The sequence below is a fragment of the Electrona antarctica genome (assembly GCF_951216825.1).
Source record: "Electrona antarctica genome assembly, chromosome: 15".
NCBI lineage: Eukaryota > Metazoa > Chordata > Actinopteri > Myctophiformes > Myctophidae > Electrona > Electrona antarctica.
Window position 1 is genome coordinate 26,567,560 of NC_136796.1, and position 16,992 is coordinate 26,584,551.

At 40.7% G+C, this 16,992-nt stretch overlaps 2 protein-coding genes across 3 annotated transcripts; one reads left to right on the forward strand and one right to left on the reverse strand.

Annotated features, from left to right (window-relative positions):
• Window positions 1-589: 589 nt before the first annotated feature.
• Window positions 590-9,582, forward strand: scn1bb (sodium channel, voltage-gated, type I, beta b). The gene is made up of 6 exons (XM_079521776.1): window positions 590-775; window positions 1,034-1,200; window positions 2,017-2,254; window positions 5,702-5,843; window positions 6,670-6,744; window positions 6,968-9,582. The coding sequence occupies exons 1-5, from the start codon at window positions 727-729 to the stop codon at window positions 6,737-6,739; spliced, it is 666 nt and encodes a 221-aa protein (XP_079377902.1). The 5' UTR covers window positions 590-726; the 3' UTR covers window positions 6,740-6,744; window positions 6,968-9,582.
• Window positions 9,583-9,720: 138 nt separating this feature from the next.
• Window positions 9,721-16,225, reverse strand: LOC306937806 (NAD(P)H-hydrate epimerase-like). Of its 2 annotated transcripts, none has more exons than XM_079521775.1 (7): window positions 16,125-16,225; window positions 14,150-14,330; window positions 13,590-13,698; window positions 12,506-12,589; window positions 11,917-12,027; window positions 10,842-10,989; window positions 9,721-10,105 (listed from the first exon to the last, which is right to left on the reverse strand). In XM_079521775.1, exons 2-7 carry the CDS (start codon window positions 14,314-14,316, stop codon window positions 9,906-9,908), a joined length of 819 nt encoding a protein of 272 aa, XP_079377901.1. In that variant the 5' UTR covers window positions 14,317-14,330; window positions 16,125-16,225; the 3' UTR covers window positions 9,721-9,905. The 2 variants fall into 2 exon arrangements, with proteins under 2 accessions (XP_079377901.1, XP_079377900.1); XM_079521774.1 differs by having other exon boundaries at window positions 12,479-12,589.
• Window positions 16,226-16,992: the final 767 nt, after the last annotated feature.

Genomic DNA, 16,992 nt, shown 5'->3' on the forward strand with positions numbered 1-16,992 from the left:
GCTACACCTTTTAGATCCTTAGATTGCCCTAAAGTAAATGTTTTAGCCTATATCATATACGAGGTAGGTCTTTCATATTTGTTTTATCACAGCATGTAACTAATTAGCCTATATGTAATGGTATGTGAGGTAGGCCTAATAACATAAAACTACAGGCTAACTCATATGCAGGCTCATATTGGCATGTTCCACACGTGAATATTATATAAAGCCTGTGGCCTCTTGTTGCCCTGGTAATTTGTCAACATAAAAGGTGATTTAATTTGATCCTTCAGAGTGTGTGTCTGATTGCTCTGTGCATTTAGTACCAGGGCCTCAGGGAATGGATAATGAAATCAGGGCGTTGAGTGGGGACACTGTGAGCAACTAAATATCCAGATTGTTCGATGTTCTGATGTTTCATGAAGGTTAATAAATAATAACTGCAGATAGTTGCCTCCTCGGATAGATAAGCCAGTCTTTATAAGGCATCAAGGAGCTCAATGTTGCAATAAACGTTACAAATAATACAAGACGATTTCTGATTTGAGCCAAAGATACAGATATATTTGGGAATATAAAGCACTTTATTAAGCTTGTTTAGCTTTAAAGACGCACAACCTCTAGTCTTCAAAAAAAAAAAATATATATATACAAACTTTCTCCAGAGCATTTGTTTAATTTGTGTATTTCTGAGGCCCCTCATCACATACATCAGTGCCAGTCTTACACTAGTACATCAGAGATATGGCTGCTGTACACATTCTGCTCCTTTCTCTGCTCTGCGCCCTCTTTGGTAAGTTCAGTCAAATTATTTAACTTGTGTGTGTGTGTGTGTGTGTGTGTGTGTGTGTGTGTGTGTGTGTGTGTGTGTGTGTGTGTGTGTGTGTGGTGTGCACGTGTGCATGCCGCGTGTGTGCATGCATGTGTCTGTCTTAACCATTCATTTTATTTTAATAGAATTCTACTAGGCTTTTAAAAGCATTGCTTACACCACTTATGTTTGTATGCCATCCATCCATCTATCCATCCATCATTATCTATTCTCTGACAGTGTACCAGTGCCATGGGGCATGTGCAGAGGTGGCCTCAGACACAGAAGCAGTAGCAGGCAAAGGCTTCAAACTGGGCTGCATCTCCTGCAAGATGAGGAGTGAAGTGGATGCCTCCGCCACAGTTGACTGGTATTTCAGAGCCGATGGAGAATCTGACTTTTCTCACGTGAGTACAGACCCACTGTTATCCAAGTCAAATTTAAATGGTTGACATTTCACGAGCAAAATAAATATAGTAGGGTTTTCTAACCTGCCCTACTTCACATTCAAAGGCCAAAGTTTTCCACAAAAGTGCACACACAGTGACACATAACATCGAATAGAACTGGGGCTATATCTTGCGCCACCCCTTAACCCTTATCCCTAAACTAAGTTGCCATTTTTTACTATTTAAAAAAAGTAAAACCTAATAATAGTTCAAATAGCCGATCTACAAGCTCACAATGTCTCGATGTAGATCGGCTAATTTAAGTGTTTTTCAAAATAGTAAAAAATGGCAAATACGTTTAGGGATAAGGGTGGCGCAAGATGGAGCCCAATATCTCCTTTCCTTTCTCCCTCTCTCTGTCATGCTCTCTCTCTCTTATGCGCACACATGGAATCACATAATCAGCAATTCAGTATCCAGTGTTTAGGTCAGCGTAAGATTCAAAGGGAATCACTCCTGACATTTTAGACCTCAGTGATCATTAGTGCTGTGTAAAGGGCAGGACAGAGACTGGCATCCAGCTCTGCTGTGTTGACCTTGTACAGCATCCTCTGTGACACTGAACTGTATCCTGTGATGATGGCATACACCTGCACGCATGACTCACTTTGTATTGCATGCAACTGACATGTACTATATATCCCTTAATCATCCACTGATCAATTTATCATTAATAAATAGAAGATGAACCACCCCCACGAAGCCTTCTCCGGCAGCAGTTATTTCAACACAAGATTGAGAGAATGAATAACAATGCTGCCACTGTGCCATCAGATATTCTACTACGATGATGATGGCCCCAGCATTAAAGATGAACGCTTCAATGAACGCATTGACTGGAACGGCAGCAAGCAGAGCCCGGACATTCAAGACGCCTCCATCTACGTCTTCAATATCACCTTCAACGACTCGGGCACCTACCGATGCTTCTTCAACCGCATGCTAACCTACAAGTATTATGAATACCAGACCCTCGTCGACAAGGTTGTGCATCTCAAAGTGGTGGCAAAAGGTACTGTGTGAATAAGCTTAGTATGTCAGAACTAAAGCCTGTCATGGTTACAGGCTTTAGTTCCGACATACTATTGGTCCGACTGTCATTAGAACGACAACCTACCTCAAACCCTAACCTAACCATAACCGCAAGCACGGGAGCAGCACATGTTCGACCGCATGTCCGACCATTGTTTCTGCATGTCGGACCATTGGTGTGTCGGATCTGCGTGTGCATCCCGGGCCTACAAAGTTTGGAAGGCAGTCATAGCCAATTGGAATAGAACCTGTAAAATCAGACATCTTGATTACATGATAAACAGATAATATGTACCCCTTAGTCATGTAAGTGTGAGTCTCCCTATAAGGTTCAAGAGTTCTAACTTGGCCTACTGGGATAGCATGTCAAACTCTATTTGACGCCTTATGAAAACGGGGATACACAAGAACTTTCCTTAGAAAAACACATGACACATTTCTAGAGGTGAAAGAAAGGGACCAGAGTCCCAAACTAGCCTTAGTTACTACCTATTCGACACTAAGCAGAATAACAAACATGAAAATAAAGAGGAACTTTGCAAATAGGACGGATGACCTACTAAACGGATACAAAATTATACCAGCATATAGGAAGAACAAAAGCTTGAAAGATTACCTTGTAGTACATAGCAAACTAAAGGAGACAGACAGACCGATACGCAAGAAACCGGATTACTTCAGACCTAAACAACAGGTGAAAAATAGAACCACAATGAGAATGGTGGGAATAAAACAAATCATACAGGCTAATACTAGTAACTGTGTCTATCTAATTACATGTAACAAGTGCAACCTACAATATGGGTGAAACTAGGAACACAATAGCAGATAGACTAAACCAACATAGATATAATATAAATAATGCAAAAGAAACAACATTATTAATTGTACAGCATTTCTTGACCCACGGAATTAGTGCCATGGGACATTTCCACAAGGCTTAAACAATACCAATCCAATACAGGAAACAGGGTAGTAAACAAACCATTGAATCCTAAACCTCTAAATTGCTCTCAATTAGAGCAGAGCCATTTAGATTCAAAATCAGACCATGATCTGATGGTCTGAGGTTGACACTAATGGGCTTGATGGGTGGACTTAACCCCCTCAAAGGTAATCACACTTTAATCATTTCTGATCACTTTTATCAACCAGACTCTTCTTCAACAAAGATGGCGAAAGCAAACATTCTTTGTTCTGTACTCATACAATAGTATGGTACAAAACACTGAAGTCTTTAAACCAGAAACATAACCGCAAGCACGGGAGCAGCACATGTTCGACCGCATGTCCGTTGTTTCTGCATGTCGGATCTGCGTGTGCATCCTGGGCCTACAAAGTTTGGAAGGCAGTCATAGCCAATTGGAATAGAACCTGTAAAATCAGACTGATACATCTTGATTACATGATAAACAGATAATATTACGTGTAAGTGTGAGTCTCCCTATAAGGTTCAAGAGTTCTAACTTGGCCTACTGGGAGTGTGTGGTTTCACACCGATTGGTCCAACCAACGGCTCTACAGACACATTCCCTCCAGGCTGCCATTACTATAGCTGGAATCGTGAGGCAAGTGCCATGGCGTGACACGTGTGTGGGACACTTTCATGGGAGCCAAAACTCGCACCGGAAGTTCAATACGTGGCAGACACTGGCAGTGAATGGATGGAGCCGGCTGGACCAGCTCATAACAAACATTATTTCTGAACAATTGAGACCTTTGTCATATAATCGGTTCAGGAATATAAAAGAAGACATGTAATATGTTGTTTTCTAATCACTTGCTTTTCGATGTGCACAGTATATAATTTTGTTTGAGGATCTGAACAGCAGCAGGTATCGTTTCTGTCTCGGAGGTATCGCGAGACAATAGCACCAATTTTGCTCTTTAGATAACTCTGTACAATTACAGTGTACACATTGAAAAGCAACACAGCAGACAATAATGTGTTATATGTCTTCTGTTATTTTCCAGAAGCGATTACTTTACAAAAGGTCTCAGTCATTCAGAAATAGTGTTTGTTCATGAGCTGGTCACTGAGCTCTCATTGACTCCAGACTAGTGCATTCTGCCGAACTTCCGGGTGTAGTTTGGCTCCCATGAAAGCGTCCATGAAAGTGAGCCCAGTCACGTGACCATGTCCCTTCCTTCTCTAAGCTTCCTTGATTCTAGGCTGTGTATCCGGCAGCGATGGATTACCTTTCTTAGCACGACCAAAGAATAGGGTTTTATAAGGTCCCAAAGATCACAGTTTGTCTCTTTTTTTTAACTCTTTATTTTTGAACTTTAGAATATGCAAGACAAGACATAAAAGACACACAGGGCAAACAATACAACAAAAACATCAACAGAAAAAACAAAAAAAACGGAATAAAACAGAAGGTCATGGGATGTACAGCAACAATCAACAACAATACATATTACAGAATTTTGGAATCCTTACATTCATTGGAAAGACACAACAGGAAAGACACAGCCAATATTCACTCCATATCCCCCCCCCCTTAAAGAATAGGTCACAGTTTCTCATTTTGAAGAGAAAAAGGACTTAAGCGTGCGCGCGGCCGCGTCGGATCGGGATGTAGGTGTTACCATGAGAGTAAAAAATAAAAATAAATACAAAAAAATATATATTATTTTTAATGCTGGTTTAATGCTTATTAATCAAATCTCGTGATCTCATGGATGGCACAGTGGGGTACAGTAGCTATTCATAGAATCATCTCGTTCTGGCACAGATTCGGTTAACTGTTCACAGACACGCGGACAGACCGACAGGCAGACAGACTCACAGAGTGAAAACATAACCCTCTGCCTTTGGCCGGTCAGGCCTAATGGCAGGGGTGAAAGTATTTTATTAACATGAGCCAGACTGTCTAGAAGCCAGAAGCCCATGTTCCACATACAGACATACAGCATGCCTCTAGCCTGGCATGGCCAGACTAATATCACTGCTATTTTCATTTGAGGTTCCAAGGGATGGCACCCCCTAACTTTCACATTTAACCTAAAAATTCAGGTATTTTATTCACATTTTGTCCACCTTTTTTGCAGATTAATCTGATTTTAGATCGACACTTATAGACACTTTTTTTTTTACTTAGGTCAATTTTATGCCACCCTCTAGTTTTGCATGCCTTTCATGCGTCTTTCCACAACACAGCAAAATCCACGTTCATTTAACTGTGAGCATTAAAAAAATGTATGCTAGCTAAAGAGGTAGAAATGTATTAGAAAATATCTCAGAGAAAGCAAAGTGAAGTGTTATTGAAAGAGCATTCATCTCCCCGCTTAAAAAAACCACATTTGGGACAGAATGAAAAAAACAATTTCTGCTTAACAAAGATCGTGAGTGGTCCTGCTTAGTCAGTGCCATGGTCAGAGAGTCAGCAACGTTGTCTGATTGGGCGATTGTTTTTCTTCACAGCCACCAGAGGGACGGCCTCCATCGTGTCTGAGTTCATGATGTATTTCTCAATCATTGGGCTCCAGGTCTGGCTCCTTATAGAGATGATATACTGCTATCGCAAGATATCCGCAGCGGGAGAGGAGGCACTTCGAGAAGCCGCGTAAATATTTATTATATACGTATACTAATACACACACACACACACACACACACACACACTGTAAATCCTAAGTGTTAATATGTAAATGAACACTGGTTTGTTTACTGTGCACTCATTATGCTCTTTAAAAGAATGTGCCCTTTTTGAAATATTTGTCCATTTTTAGAACTTCATACAGTTTATGTATTATCAGCAACTGATGTATGTCAATGTGTTGCATTTAAAGGTGACAAACACATTGTGTCCAAGACACACAGATGTGTTGAAGCATGTTACTTTGCAAGGGTGTAGCTAGTGTGTACATAGCTTATACACATTTCCTCTTGGATGCTGCCCTTGTATTCTCATGATCCCTGAATTCCTTAACTATCATTTCCACTGTTCTACTTTCTTGTTATTCCTCCCTCTTTTCCCAACCAACTGTGCAACTCTGTTGAATGTTATGTGTAACTTCACCCATCCATTTATACCTTTTTTTTAAATCTAACCAGTTAACCACTGTTACCATTGTTTTCACGTGTGTCTACTTGTGCCCTCTCTTTGTCCAACATGTCATGCTTCCTTCTGTCTACTTGTTGTCGTGTTTCCGTCTTGTCCATCCCATCCTCTGTCAACCTCCTCCCTAGTCAAAACCAAAACCTCCCTCAATCCGTAAGTCAAAATGGAATGCAGACTGGTTGGTCATCTTGGATCTTTATCATTATTTCATCATTCCTACTGTAGCAATATGTAGTAATTGCAAGATGTAGCAGTTCCTACTGTAGCAATATGTAGTAATTGCAAAATGTAAAACTCATAACTACCTTGTTTTTTTCCCCCTTTTCAGAAATGCTGAATGTTTAGCATTAGGGGGCGAGGGCAAAGATAACTGTGCGGGAGTGCAAGTTGGAGAATAACACAGGTAGGAATGGGGTTAGATCTGGTACAAAATCCAGATCATTCAAATTATCGTTACTATTTTTGAGGAAGTGGTCTTAAGTTTGATTTCTTTTTTTATAGATAATTAATTCGGATTAAAATAGTACTATACTGATTATAGTACTATTTAAATCCATATGCATAATTTAGAGTGAAGAATAGTGAAATGTGCTGTGAAATTGAATAATGCACCTTCCCTACCTAAGGGCTTTATCAACGGACTGACCACGCCATCTTCCACCCCTCGGATTGCATGAAGACCTTCTGAAAAACACACAACTCGAACGGATACAGCAAAGAAAGCATGGAACCAGCACTGTACTGTATATACTGACAAGCAAAAGCATGTATTGCACTTTCTGTATATTATAAATCATTATGCATCGATAAGTCTGATGTTTAAAAGAAATATACCGGTCCAGTATTTCAATTGTCTATAGTATTGTTTATATAAAATTAGTAGAGCTGCGGGAGTCATCTTGACTCATTGGTATTGAATGTAAAGGAAAGATTTTTACTAATCCATCATCACTATCTTACTGTACGTGTGAATAATACAATGCACAAACACGTTATGTAAGGTTAACACAAAATGTGATAGACTATGATAAGACTGTCTTTCCAGTTTAATTAGTCTTGCTAGCTATACATTCAATGAAATCTTAATATGTACCAATAAAAACGTAAAATAATATACAAGTGATGGAGGGGTCATGTTTTGATGTAAATGATTTTTTCTTATTTTCAGAGTGCAGAGGGGGGAAATAAATCTCTGTATATGCAGCATGTTAACTGTCCTAGCTAGACATACTGTAATCCTCAGATAAGCATTTTGGGCTGCAACTGTCGCTTATCCTGTCAGCAATACTCAAGAAGAATCAAATAATCAAGAAGTGTGATTTTATTTGATATACTATATGAACCAATAGACAGGGAATTCTAATACTGATGTAATAGCCAAATAGCAGATTTGCAAGCTCATAACACTATCTATGATGCAACATGCTGTGAGCTTGTATATCTGCTATTCTCGCTATTGTATTTAAAAATGTATATTTTTCATAATTGATTAAATCCATCAGTCAACTGTTACACCAGTCAAATAATGTATAGTGAAAAAAAGCCTTCTGTAAAGGAGTGATTTATTCTCATATAACAAAAACCTGAGGATCCTTAAGGCCCAAACCACACCAATGCAACTCCTTGCAACCAAACAGTTTAAAGGACATGTCACACCAATGCAACTCCTTGCAACCAAACAGTTTAAAGGACATGTCACACCAATGCAACTCCTTGCAACCAAACAGTTTAAAGGACATGTCACACCAATGCAACTCCTTGCAACCAAACAGTTTAAAGGACATGTCACACCAATGCAACTCCTTGCAACCAAACAGTTTAAAGGACATGTCACACCAATGCAACTCCTTGCAACCTAACAGTTTAAAGGACATGTCACACCAATGCAACTCCTTGCAACCAAACAGTTTAAAGGACATGTCACACCAATGCAACTCCTTGCAACCTAACAGTTTAAAGGACATGTCACACCAATGCAACTCCTTGCAACTGCCATAAGCCAAATTCCTATACCGCAACTTTCACACTCGCTCACTCCCCTCACATCCTCCACTCGCTCCTTAGCTCCGCCCCCAGCGAGGAGGAGAGGATTCGATGCGAGGACAGAGCATAGGGGGACAGAGTGGTGGAGTGGATTTGCCTCTAGAATCGGAATGTACGACGGAACATTCCGCGATCACTTATGACGTGTATCAATTCAATTCAATTCAAAGGGCTTTATTGGCATGGGAAAACATACGTTTACATTGCCAAAGCAAAAGTGGTGGAACAATACAGTGTCACACAGCTGGATCACTGGAACTCCGAACCCAGAGCCGTACAGTCTACAGAATAGACAATTCATCATTTTGTGCATGTAACCGAAGTCAATGTGTATGGTAACATGTGCAAGGCTATCCTGAAATAGTGAATAAGCACCAGGATGCGATGCGCACTCTTTTATATTATATGATTGTGAAGGGAATTCCTGACCTGCCCGCAGCCCGCGTTCCTTTTTGCTCGTATAAATCACCCCCCCTCCTCGGACAGTCCCTCCTCCGACGTTCTTTGCAAATAACGGACACTATAACAGGAATTAGGTAGTCTCTCTGACTTAGATATTTAGTTCAGTCCACATATAAATAAATACATTTTTGTCACCGTCATTCATAGCAGTCTGTGCATTCAGGCATGCACAGAGAGAAATTAACTATAGCTTTTGAGGTGCGCACAATATAGCCTAATTTATATAGCCTACTTTTATTATGCTTATATCACACAACGCAATAAAGCCAGTGGCTTGTTGTGGTCCTTTCACATATGTAGGCTATAGATAGGCTACTTTATCATTCTGAAGCTCTATTAATTCAGCGAAAATGTGTCTCTTCAACAAACAGCAAAGCTTTTTAGTTTAATGTGTGTGCATGTGTGTGTTGGGTCAGCGACTCAGCCGCAGCGGCCGGCAGCTAGTGGATGGGGGGTGGGGTGGGTGCATAGTATCGGGTTTCAAGCAGTGTTTTCTGTGCCACATGTGGAGGAGGCGGACGTATGTCACTGGAGAAGGAAAAGAACATGTACACGTGATGCGGAAATCCGCCGCGAGGAGACAACATACCCCACCGAGCCTGCACCTGATGTACACTCGCTCTATGCGGTCTCAGAGAGCCCACTCGCCTCCTCGATGGAGCACATTAACAATTGGAACGTTAACCAAGCTGGTTAGGTCAAGCTGGAATGACCCCGAGTGATTGAGTGGCCGAGATTTGGGGTATTGGAATTTGGCTATAGTTGCATGAAACCATTATCCCCAATGATAATGGTTTCATGCAACTATGGATTTGCATGGCGAATCATTGGTGCAGTTTGGGCCTAAGAGCTCACATTGACAACACAGTCAATGTACAGCAGCCGAAAAATACATTTAATGGCAGCACACTTCCTGGATCCACACAAAACCTGTCATGATGAATTCTATTAAGTTGAAGTTCTGGTAAGCTTTGTAAAAATTGCAAGAGACTAATATTGAGTACCAGGGTCAAAGCCCATTATCTAATATCGTACTTTATGGTTATTACCATCCTACTCCTATAGCTGTAGAACACAGTCAGTGCCTGGGTACTGAGGAAGGTTAAGGTGGTACTTCTTCTCCAAGCCAGGAGGCACAAACCTCCCTCCCAGGAAGTGATACCGTCCTCTGAACAGGGTGGCTGATTTCTTTGGTGCAGTGAGAGAGATGAGCATGTCAGGTTGTAGTCCATCTGCGCTGCCTTGCTCCACGTCCCAACCTTTAGGAATGCAATATATAGAACCGTGTAAAGGAGATGGAAGTAGTAAAATAAAGAAAACACACAGTCACACACACATTCTCCCAAACATTGAAATACTAGATAACAGGGAGTGATAAACATAAAATACCACCATTAGTTAAGAAAAATACCATTACATAACTTCTTGCTGGTATTTAACAATGTTTCGTCACAATCTGCACCAATTTGCCATGTTTTCATCAGACATGAGGGTGTTTTTCTTTGTACCAACTTGGTAGATACACTCAAATGGTACACCCATGGTTCTGATCAGCTCTGACCGGACTACACTATATTTTGATTTTCATGAGCTGTATGCCATATTTAAAACAAAAAAAGGTTTTAAATATTTCACTTTATGCACAATGAATTGAGAATATATAAAAGTTTCACATTTTAATTATATTACAGAAGAAAATAAACATTTGCAGTTTTTGCACGATATATTTTTAGAAGGATCTGTAATGTTTTATTTCACTGCACCATCTGCATAGGATAAACATTATTACTACTACTGAAGATCGTTTCACTTCTATTTCCACACAAATACTTGCCTCACCTTTAAAAAAGGACTTCAAAACAATAGGAGACACGTACTACGTACAGGATTCAACATTTTGGTTAAACTACAACTACACACTAGAAACATAAAGAGAACCAACTCTAATTTATTTTGTGTATATGATGTGCATATGATGTGCATCCAGGAACCCACCTGAGGGGATGTCAATGCTAGCTACAGGCACGGTGGTCTTCTTCAGTACATCAAGGATGGAACCAAATGGCTCTCTCACAGCCCCACTGAAGCTGAAGCCAAATATGGCATCTATCACCAAGTTGTAGGCCTCATCAATCAATTTGGCCTAAGGAGACATTTCCTTATTTTAGTAACAGTAGGCAGTGCACTCTCTTGTTCTTTATGAAGCTGAGGGAGGTAGCACAGCGAAAATACAAGAAAAAGTCAAACTAATTCTCACTCGGGCACAAATTTGGGTCCACACATAAAAAGCTGTCCATGTCATGAGCACATTTCTGAAAATATTAAAGAAAAGACACTCTGATCAGTTCTTTCTAAAGGTGGCTGGTATGTTGTCACCTTTTGATTATGTCTCATAGGATCAAATTTTAAAAGGCGGTGTCTAAAAGCTGCCCATTTGTTCTTAAAGTAATCAGTGTGAACTGTGACTAAACTTGAGGGTAGCTAAAAGCTACGGATCTAAAGGCCCTTGGACACAGTTTGCTGTGATTTTTTCTTTTCTTTTCTGTCCAAACAAACCAAATAACATAGATCAGTGGTTTTTAACGAGTGGTCCGGGGACCACCTGTGGTCCTTGAAGGGATTCTAGGTGGTCCCCAGCTAAATGATGGAGAGTTGGTAACCAAATTAACCCTTATAGATCTTTAACTCTTGAGTGTAAAATTAAACCAAATGGACCCGTACGGGTCCATTTGGTTTCATCTTCACTTAAGAGTTAAATTATTGTTAAACATCTGCATTACTTAATTTACAAGAAATCTACACAATTAGAGAATGTAGAAGAATTGTTATTTTGATCGTTTGCCTGTTATCTGTCATCATGGTACCAACATCAATACAGCATAGAGATGTGTACATATTCTTTAGTTTTGGGTCTGCAAGGCTAAATGTTATCAAATGGTGGTCCGTGGCTCAAATGCAGAATAAATAATGGACTTGATATGAAAAGGGTTGACAGATTAACAGATTAAAATGTATCTGCTTCTTTGAAGAAAAGAAAACGTGTTAAATAATTACGCAGTAAGCAAAATACCTCTGGCATTTCAGAGAGGAAGGGGATCTCCATTTTCTCACACTGTGTGGTCAAGCCATGGAAAAGTGGCTTGTTTGGCCTTTTTGGGTACAGTATGGTAGGCTCATAGCCCTGTGAACAACACACAGGAATAGTAAAGATAAAAACAACACTGCAGCTTATTCATGTCACTGACCATGTAAAACCTAATTTAGTCCATTACATTTCCGTACAAAACATTCCATCTCAACAATTACCATTTCAAATGTCATTTTGAAAAACGTTGCATTAAAAAGAAAAATACTCTTGTACTGAGCAAATATACAGTGTGCGGGTGCAAGTTGCAAATTTATAAATGTAGTGGTCTACAATTTACTTATACATGATCATTTTGTGTTTGCTTTATCTACTTGAAGCTTCAGAGAGGTGGCTTCAATATGCGGCAGGACAAGTTGGAGAAAAGCTGAACTATGGGAAAGTTGAAGTAAGGAGAAAGCACCTATTTTGATACAGACAAGGCAGGTGCTGAGATGTGTTAAAGAGGAGTCTGAAAGTGAAACCAACCAGCAGTAGAGACACTCACAAAAAGTTTAAGATGCCTTGCACAAACCAGACCATCACCTCCATTGTTACCAGGCCCACAGATCACCAGCAGTGAAGGCTTGGCTTTGACCAGAGAACTGAGTGGGTAGCCCTGAAATGCAGAGACATCAAATGATTGCAACGCAACCCTTACACAGACAGGTACTGCTTTGTTTATATTCGTAAAGTAAGTATAAATAAAAAAAATCACACCCGTGTGAAGTGAGGGGCGCTAATATATTAAAGTCTAACTCATGTTGATTAGGTGATGTAATGGTGATGTAAAACAAATGGTGCCAACACAAACATCAAACGCCATTAACAATAAAGAGACAATATGGCATAATGAGGCACATTATGACGTACATTTTCCGTTCATTGTTTACAAAACAAACATTGAACTAAAGACCAACATTAAACCTGTCTATAGGAGGGGCTAGCGCCCCTCAAAAATGATACCTTAATGCTTTAAGGCTTAAAGCATGATGGGCACATTGGGCAGCAGTCTCAGCACGTATCAATACATTATCTGAGAGTTCATTATTTCAAGAATAGAGCATCAAGTGAAATTAGCACTCCTTAGAAACAGTTATTTAATCCTAACATACACAACTCAGTCCTCACTACTACCATCAGTTATTATTAAGTTATTTTGTCTTATCTATAACTTAGTCTTGTATCTGCATGGAGGTACAGTGAAACATTTAAGCTAAAATACGTAACACAAAAAATGTATTAAATTCATCCAATCCCATTGACATTTGCTTAACCCTGTCTTCTACAGTGAGACATGAAGCCATCCCAAACTAGCAACGTGTGTTGGAATTAGGTGGATCATGGGCTTTAGACCAAGTATATCAGTTTGTTTTGGGAGTTCTGAGGCTTAGTTTTTAGTGACATTGCAAGCATAATCAAAATCGCATTGAATGAGGGCTCCAGCTAAAGTATTTTTTACTAGTGCACAAAGGAAATCCTGAGGAAATAGCTACACTATTCAAAGTGATGTGCAGCAGGGTGGACTATGGTGCTCAGAACAGTGCCCTGTAACTGACAAGTCACAGGTTTGATCCTGTGACAGGTAGCTGTTTTCTTAGAAACCAACAGAATCTCACCCTTGTAACTGCTGTGGCACAGCTGAGGCCAGCCAGTTCCATCAGCTGATCCACACTGAAGCCATACTCACTGAAGAGCTCCTCATCAATGTGCTGGGCCTCCTCCTGCCTACCATTCAAGATTTGAGAACAATGCAGCAGTTCATTATATCTGGCCTACACAGTACACAATATGCAAACATCTCACTGTCTGTCAGTCAGTCAGTCTTACTAGTCTCTCAAGACAGATGCGTTGGCACAGACTTGGCACATTTTTTAAATGCTTCTGTCTAAGTGTCTGTAGTTTGGATTGGAAGTTCTGAAAATTAGTAGAAAATAAAGCAGATGCTAAACCACCTTTGAGTTTGACTGTGCAGTCATGTAAATAACTCACGAAAATACATTTTCGTGAAAACCTCATTGTGATGCCCTTCTGGTCTGAGGAACATATGACAGCTTCCTGTTCTTAAGACTGTGGAAGAGAAAGTCTGGCTTGAGAGAGTAGAGACCCATATAGCTCTTAGTGCATTAATTCCCAGAAACACTATCACACCACCCATCCACAGTAAACATTTCTTTACCCAAGGTATTTGATCGACTGGGCCATATTAGATGCTTGTCGACTAAAACACGTCTTCAGGTTATTTGTTGAGGTGGCCAGTGGACATGTCCCCAGCTGGGTAAGGACTGTGGGTGCCCGTGACGTCACCAGGAACCCAATCCCAAACAGAGCCCGCAGACTCAACATCCAGCTGGATGCACCTGCAGGGAAAGGACCACGACCAGACCAGTGAGACCAGCATAGCCAATCATTAGAGCAGATCGATAGTTATGTAAATTAGGAATGTTGATTGAGGATAATTAAAGCTTCCCCTACAGCTGCAAGAACAACAAAACTCACAACACACAGGCTGCAAACATTCACCAACACATGCCTCAGGAGAATTCTACACGTTTGGTGGAGGGACAAAGTTAGCAATGTGGACCTGTGGAAAACAACAAACCAGGATCCCATTGACCTACAGATCCGAAAAAGAAAGTGGAGTTGGATTGGCCACACCCTCAGAAAACCCGCGACAAATATCGCATTGCAACTTTTCAGGACTAGAAAGCCTGACGTTTCTAGAGCTATAGAGCACCGAAGTCTGAAGTATCGGTAGAGGGCGCAAATCCACAGGTTCAGGTACTTATTTGCAATGTAATACCCATAGGGCGATTTTAGATCGCCTCATATAATAACTGTTTGAAAAATAACAAATCATCCAGGCCGCATCACTTATATGGATATGAAGAATCAACTGACTGAGAGAAAACAATATTGTTACTGTGAATTATTTTTTTGCTAGAAACAGACAGTAGTGAGTGACTGACTGTCGCAAACGATACAGAGACACCTCCCTGACAATAACACAGAGACAGTTTGTTTATTTTTGGACCACAACGCTTATATGAAACGATTTAAAGATGAGCCCATGTTATTCTCCATAGAGAAATTACTTCCGTGAACAGGGCTAGGAACAGGGGGAATCGAGGGGACGAGCGAGTGACGTCAGGACTTCGGCGCTCTATGGACCAGAGTTACCAGACAGCCACAGACGTTTTCTGCTGCCTCCCGGCTTCTTTTCCGGGTTTTTAGACAGCTGGTGGATGGAAATTAAGCTCCACTCAGCCGCGGGGGCAAGCGTTTCCGGGAATATGGCCGTCGCGGCATTCAGCCGCGTGGGTGGAGCTTCTTTTCCATCCACCAGCTGTCTAAAAACCCGGAAAAGACGCTGGCCGACAGAGAAAACGTCCGCGGCTGTCGGCTCAGGTCTGGAAACGCTGTCTCTAGCCGTAGCCAGACTTACCAGACAGGCGCGGCCGTTTTCTCTGTCGGCCAGCGTCTTTTCCGGGTTTTTAGACAGCTGGTGGATGGAAATTAAGCTCCACCCACGCGTCTGACTGCCGGGGCAAGCGTTTCCAGGAATCTGGCAGTCGCGGCATTCAGCCTTGTGGGTGGAGCTTCTTTTCCATCCACCAGCTGTTTAAAAACCCGGAAAAGAAGCTGGCCGACAGAGAAAACGGCCGGGGCTGTCGGGTCAGGTCTGGAAACGCTGTATTAGCTTGGATTCCCCATCGATGATGTCAATGGTGGACGGGTGTCTGAACTGCCCACAGCCCTGCTATGAGAAAAATGTGTGGCATTTTATCATGATTATTAGTGAGGACCTATTATATGAAGACAGGTTGAAAAGTGGTGAAGTAGTCCTTTAAGGCTTATGGACCAGAGCTAGATCAATACTAGCATATGGTTGTTGTTGTTATTGTTTTATCGAATTTGGCATGTGCATACGCTGTTGTTTTGTTCGGTAAAGTCATAAAATAAATCTATGATCGTCTTGATAGTTGATACAAGGCTAAATACAGGTCAAGACAGCTGACGTTCAAGACATGCCATGGAACTGTAGTGTAGCCGCTGCCTACATGCATTTTAATTTGAAACTAATTATCTGCAACACTGTCACTTTTAACGTTAGTATATTTGTAACTCTTACAAAAACTTTAAATGCACCTTACCCCGTAAAAATAAAGTGTCGTGGTGTAGCAAAGACTTGCATGCCTTGAACTGTAGCACTGTTCTTTTGGCAAATCTAAGTGAGCAAATATAAGACTTCCGGTGGACGATCTCTTCAAAATAAGAGTACCCTCTAGAGTATTGAAAAAAAGATTAATTTGCACATTAAAACTATAAATTAAGCATTTAAACGATGCTATAGGACACACATTATGTTTCTGTGTAAAAATAAGTAATAAGTAATGTTTCTGTGTAAAGATAAGTAATTAAAAAGTTATCTAAATGGATAAATGCTATTCACTGGAGAGCATGGACTTTATAAAGTGGACGCTGGACAAAAATCCCTGCTATGTTTCGACTAGTGTGACATACGCACGCGTCCGGGGAGACCTCCTCTACAACACCACACTGTCCGCTAAGCAGCAGAGGTGTAAAACAAAAATTGGCACCAGGTCACAGGTCAAAAAATGTCAAAAAAAAATCCCATTTCCAGACTACAGTGGACTAAAGTGGACGCTGGACTGGCAGGAAGTTCTAGATTTGCCAAAAGAACGGAGCCTTGAACTGTTTATTTATGGTAGTACTTCCTGGTTTGGGAAACCGTGACTACAAATTAAAAGTACATTCGTATTTCAAATTAAAGGTTCACCCACTCCCAGGTCGCTCCACTGAGGGGCTGGATGATGGACCATAGGTACAAAGGGCTGAATTTACAGTCGTACGGCCCGGGGGACCTACCTATGTATTCGACAAAACGTCTACATAATACGAACGAAAACAGTAATTAAACTAACATTAAAATATAAATATCAACATAGCTTTAAATTAGTTAGTTAGTTGTTTTTTTAATTGATTTTTACATTTTATGAC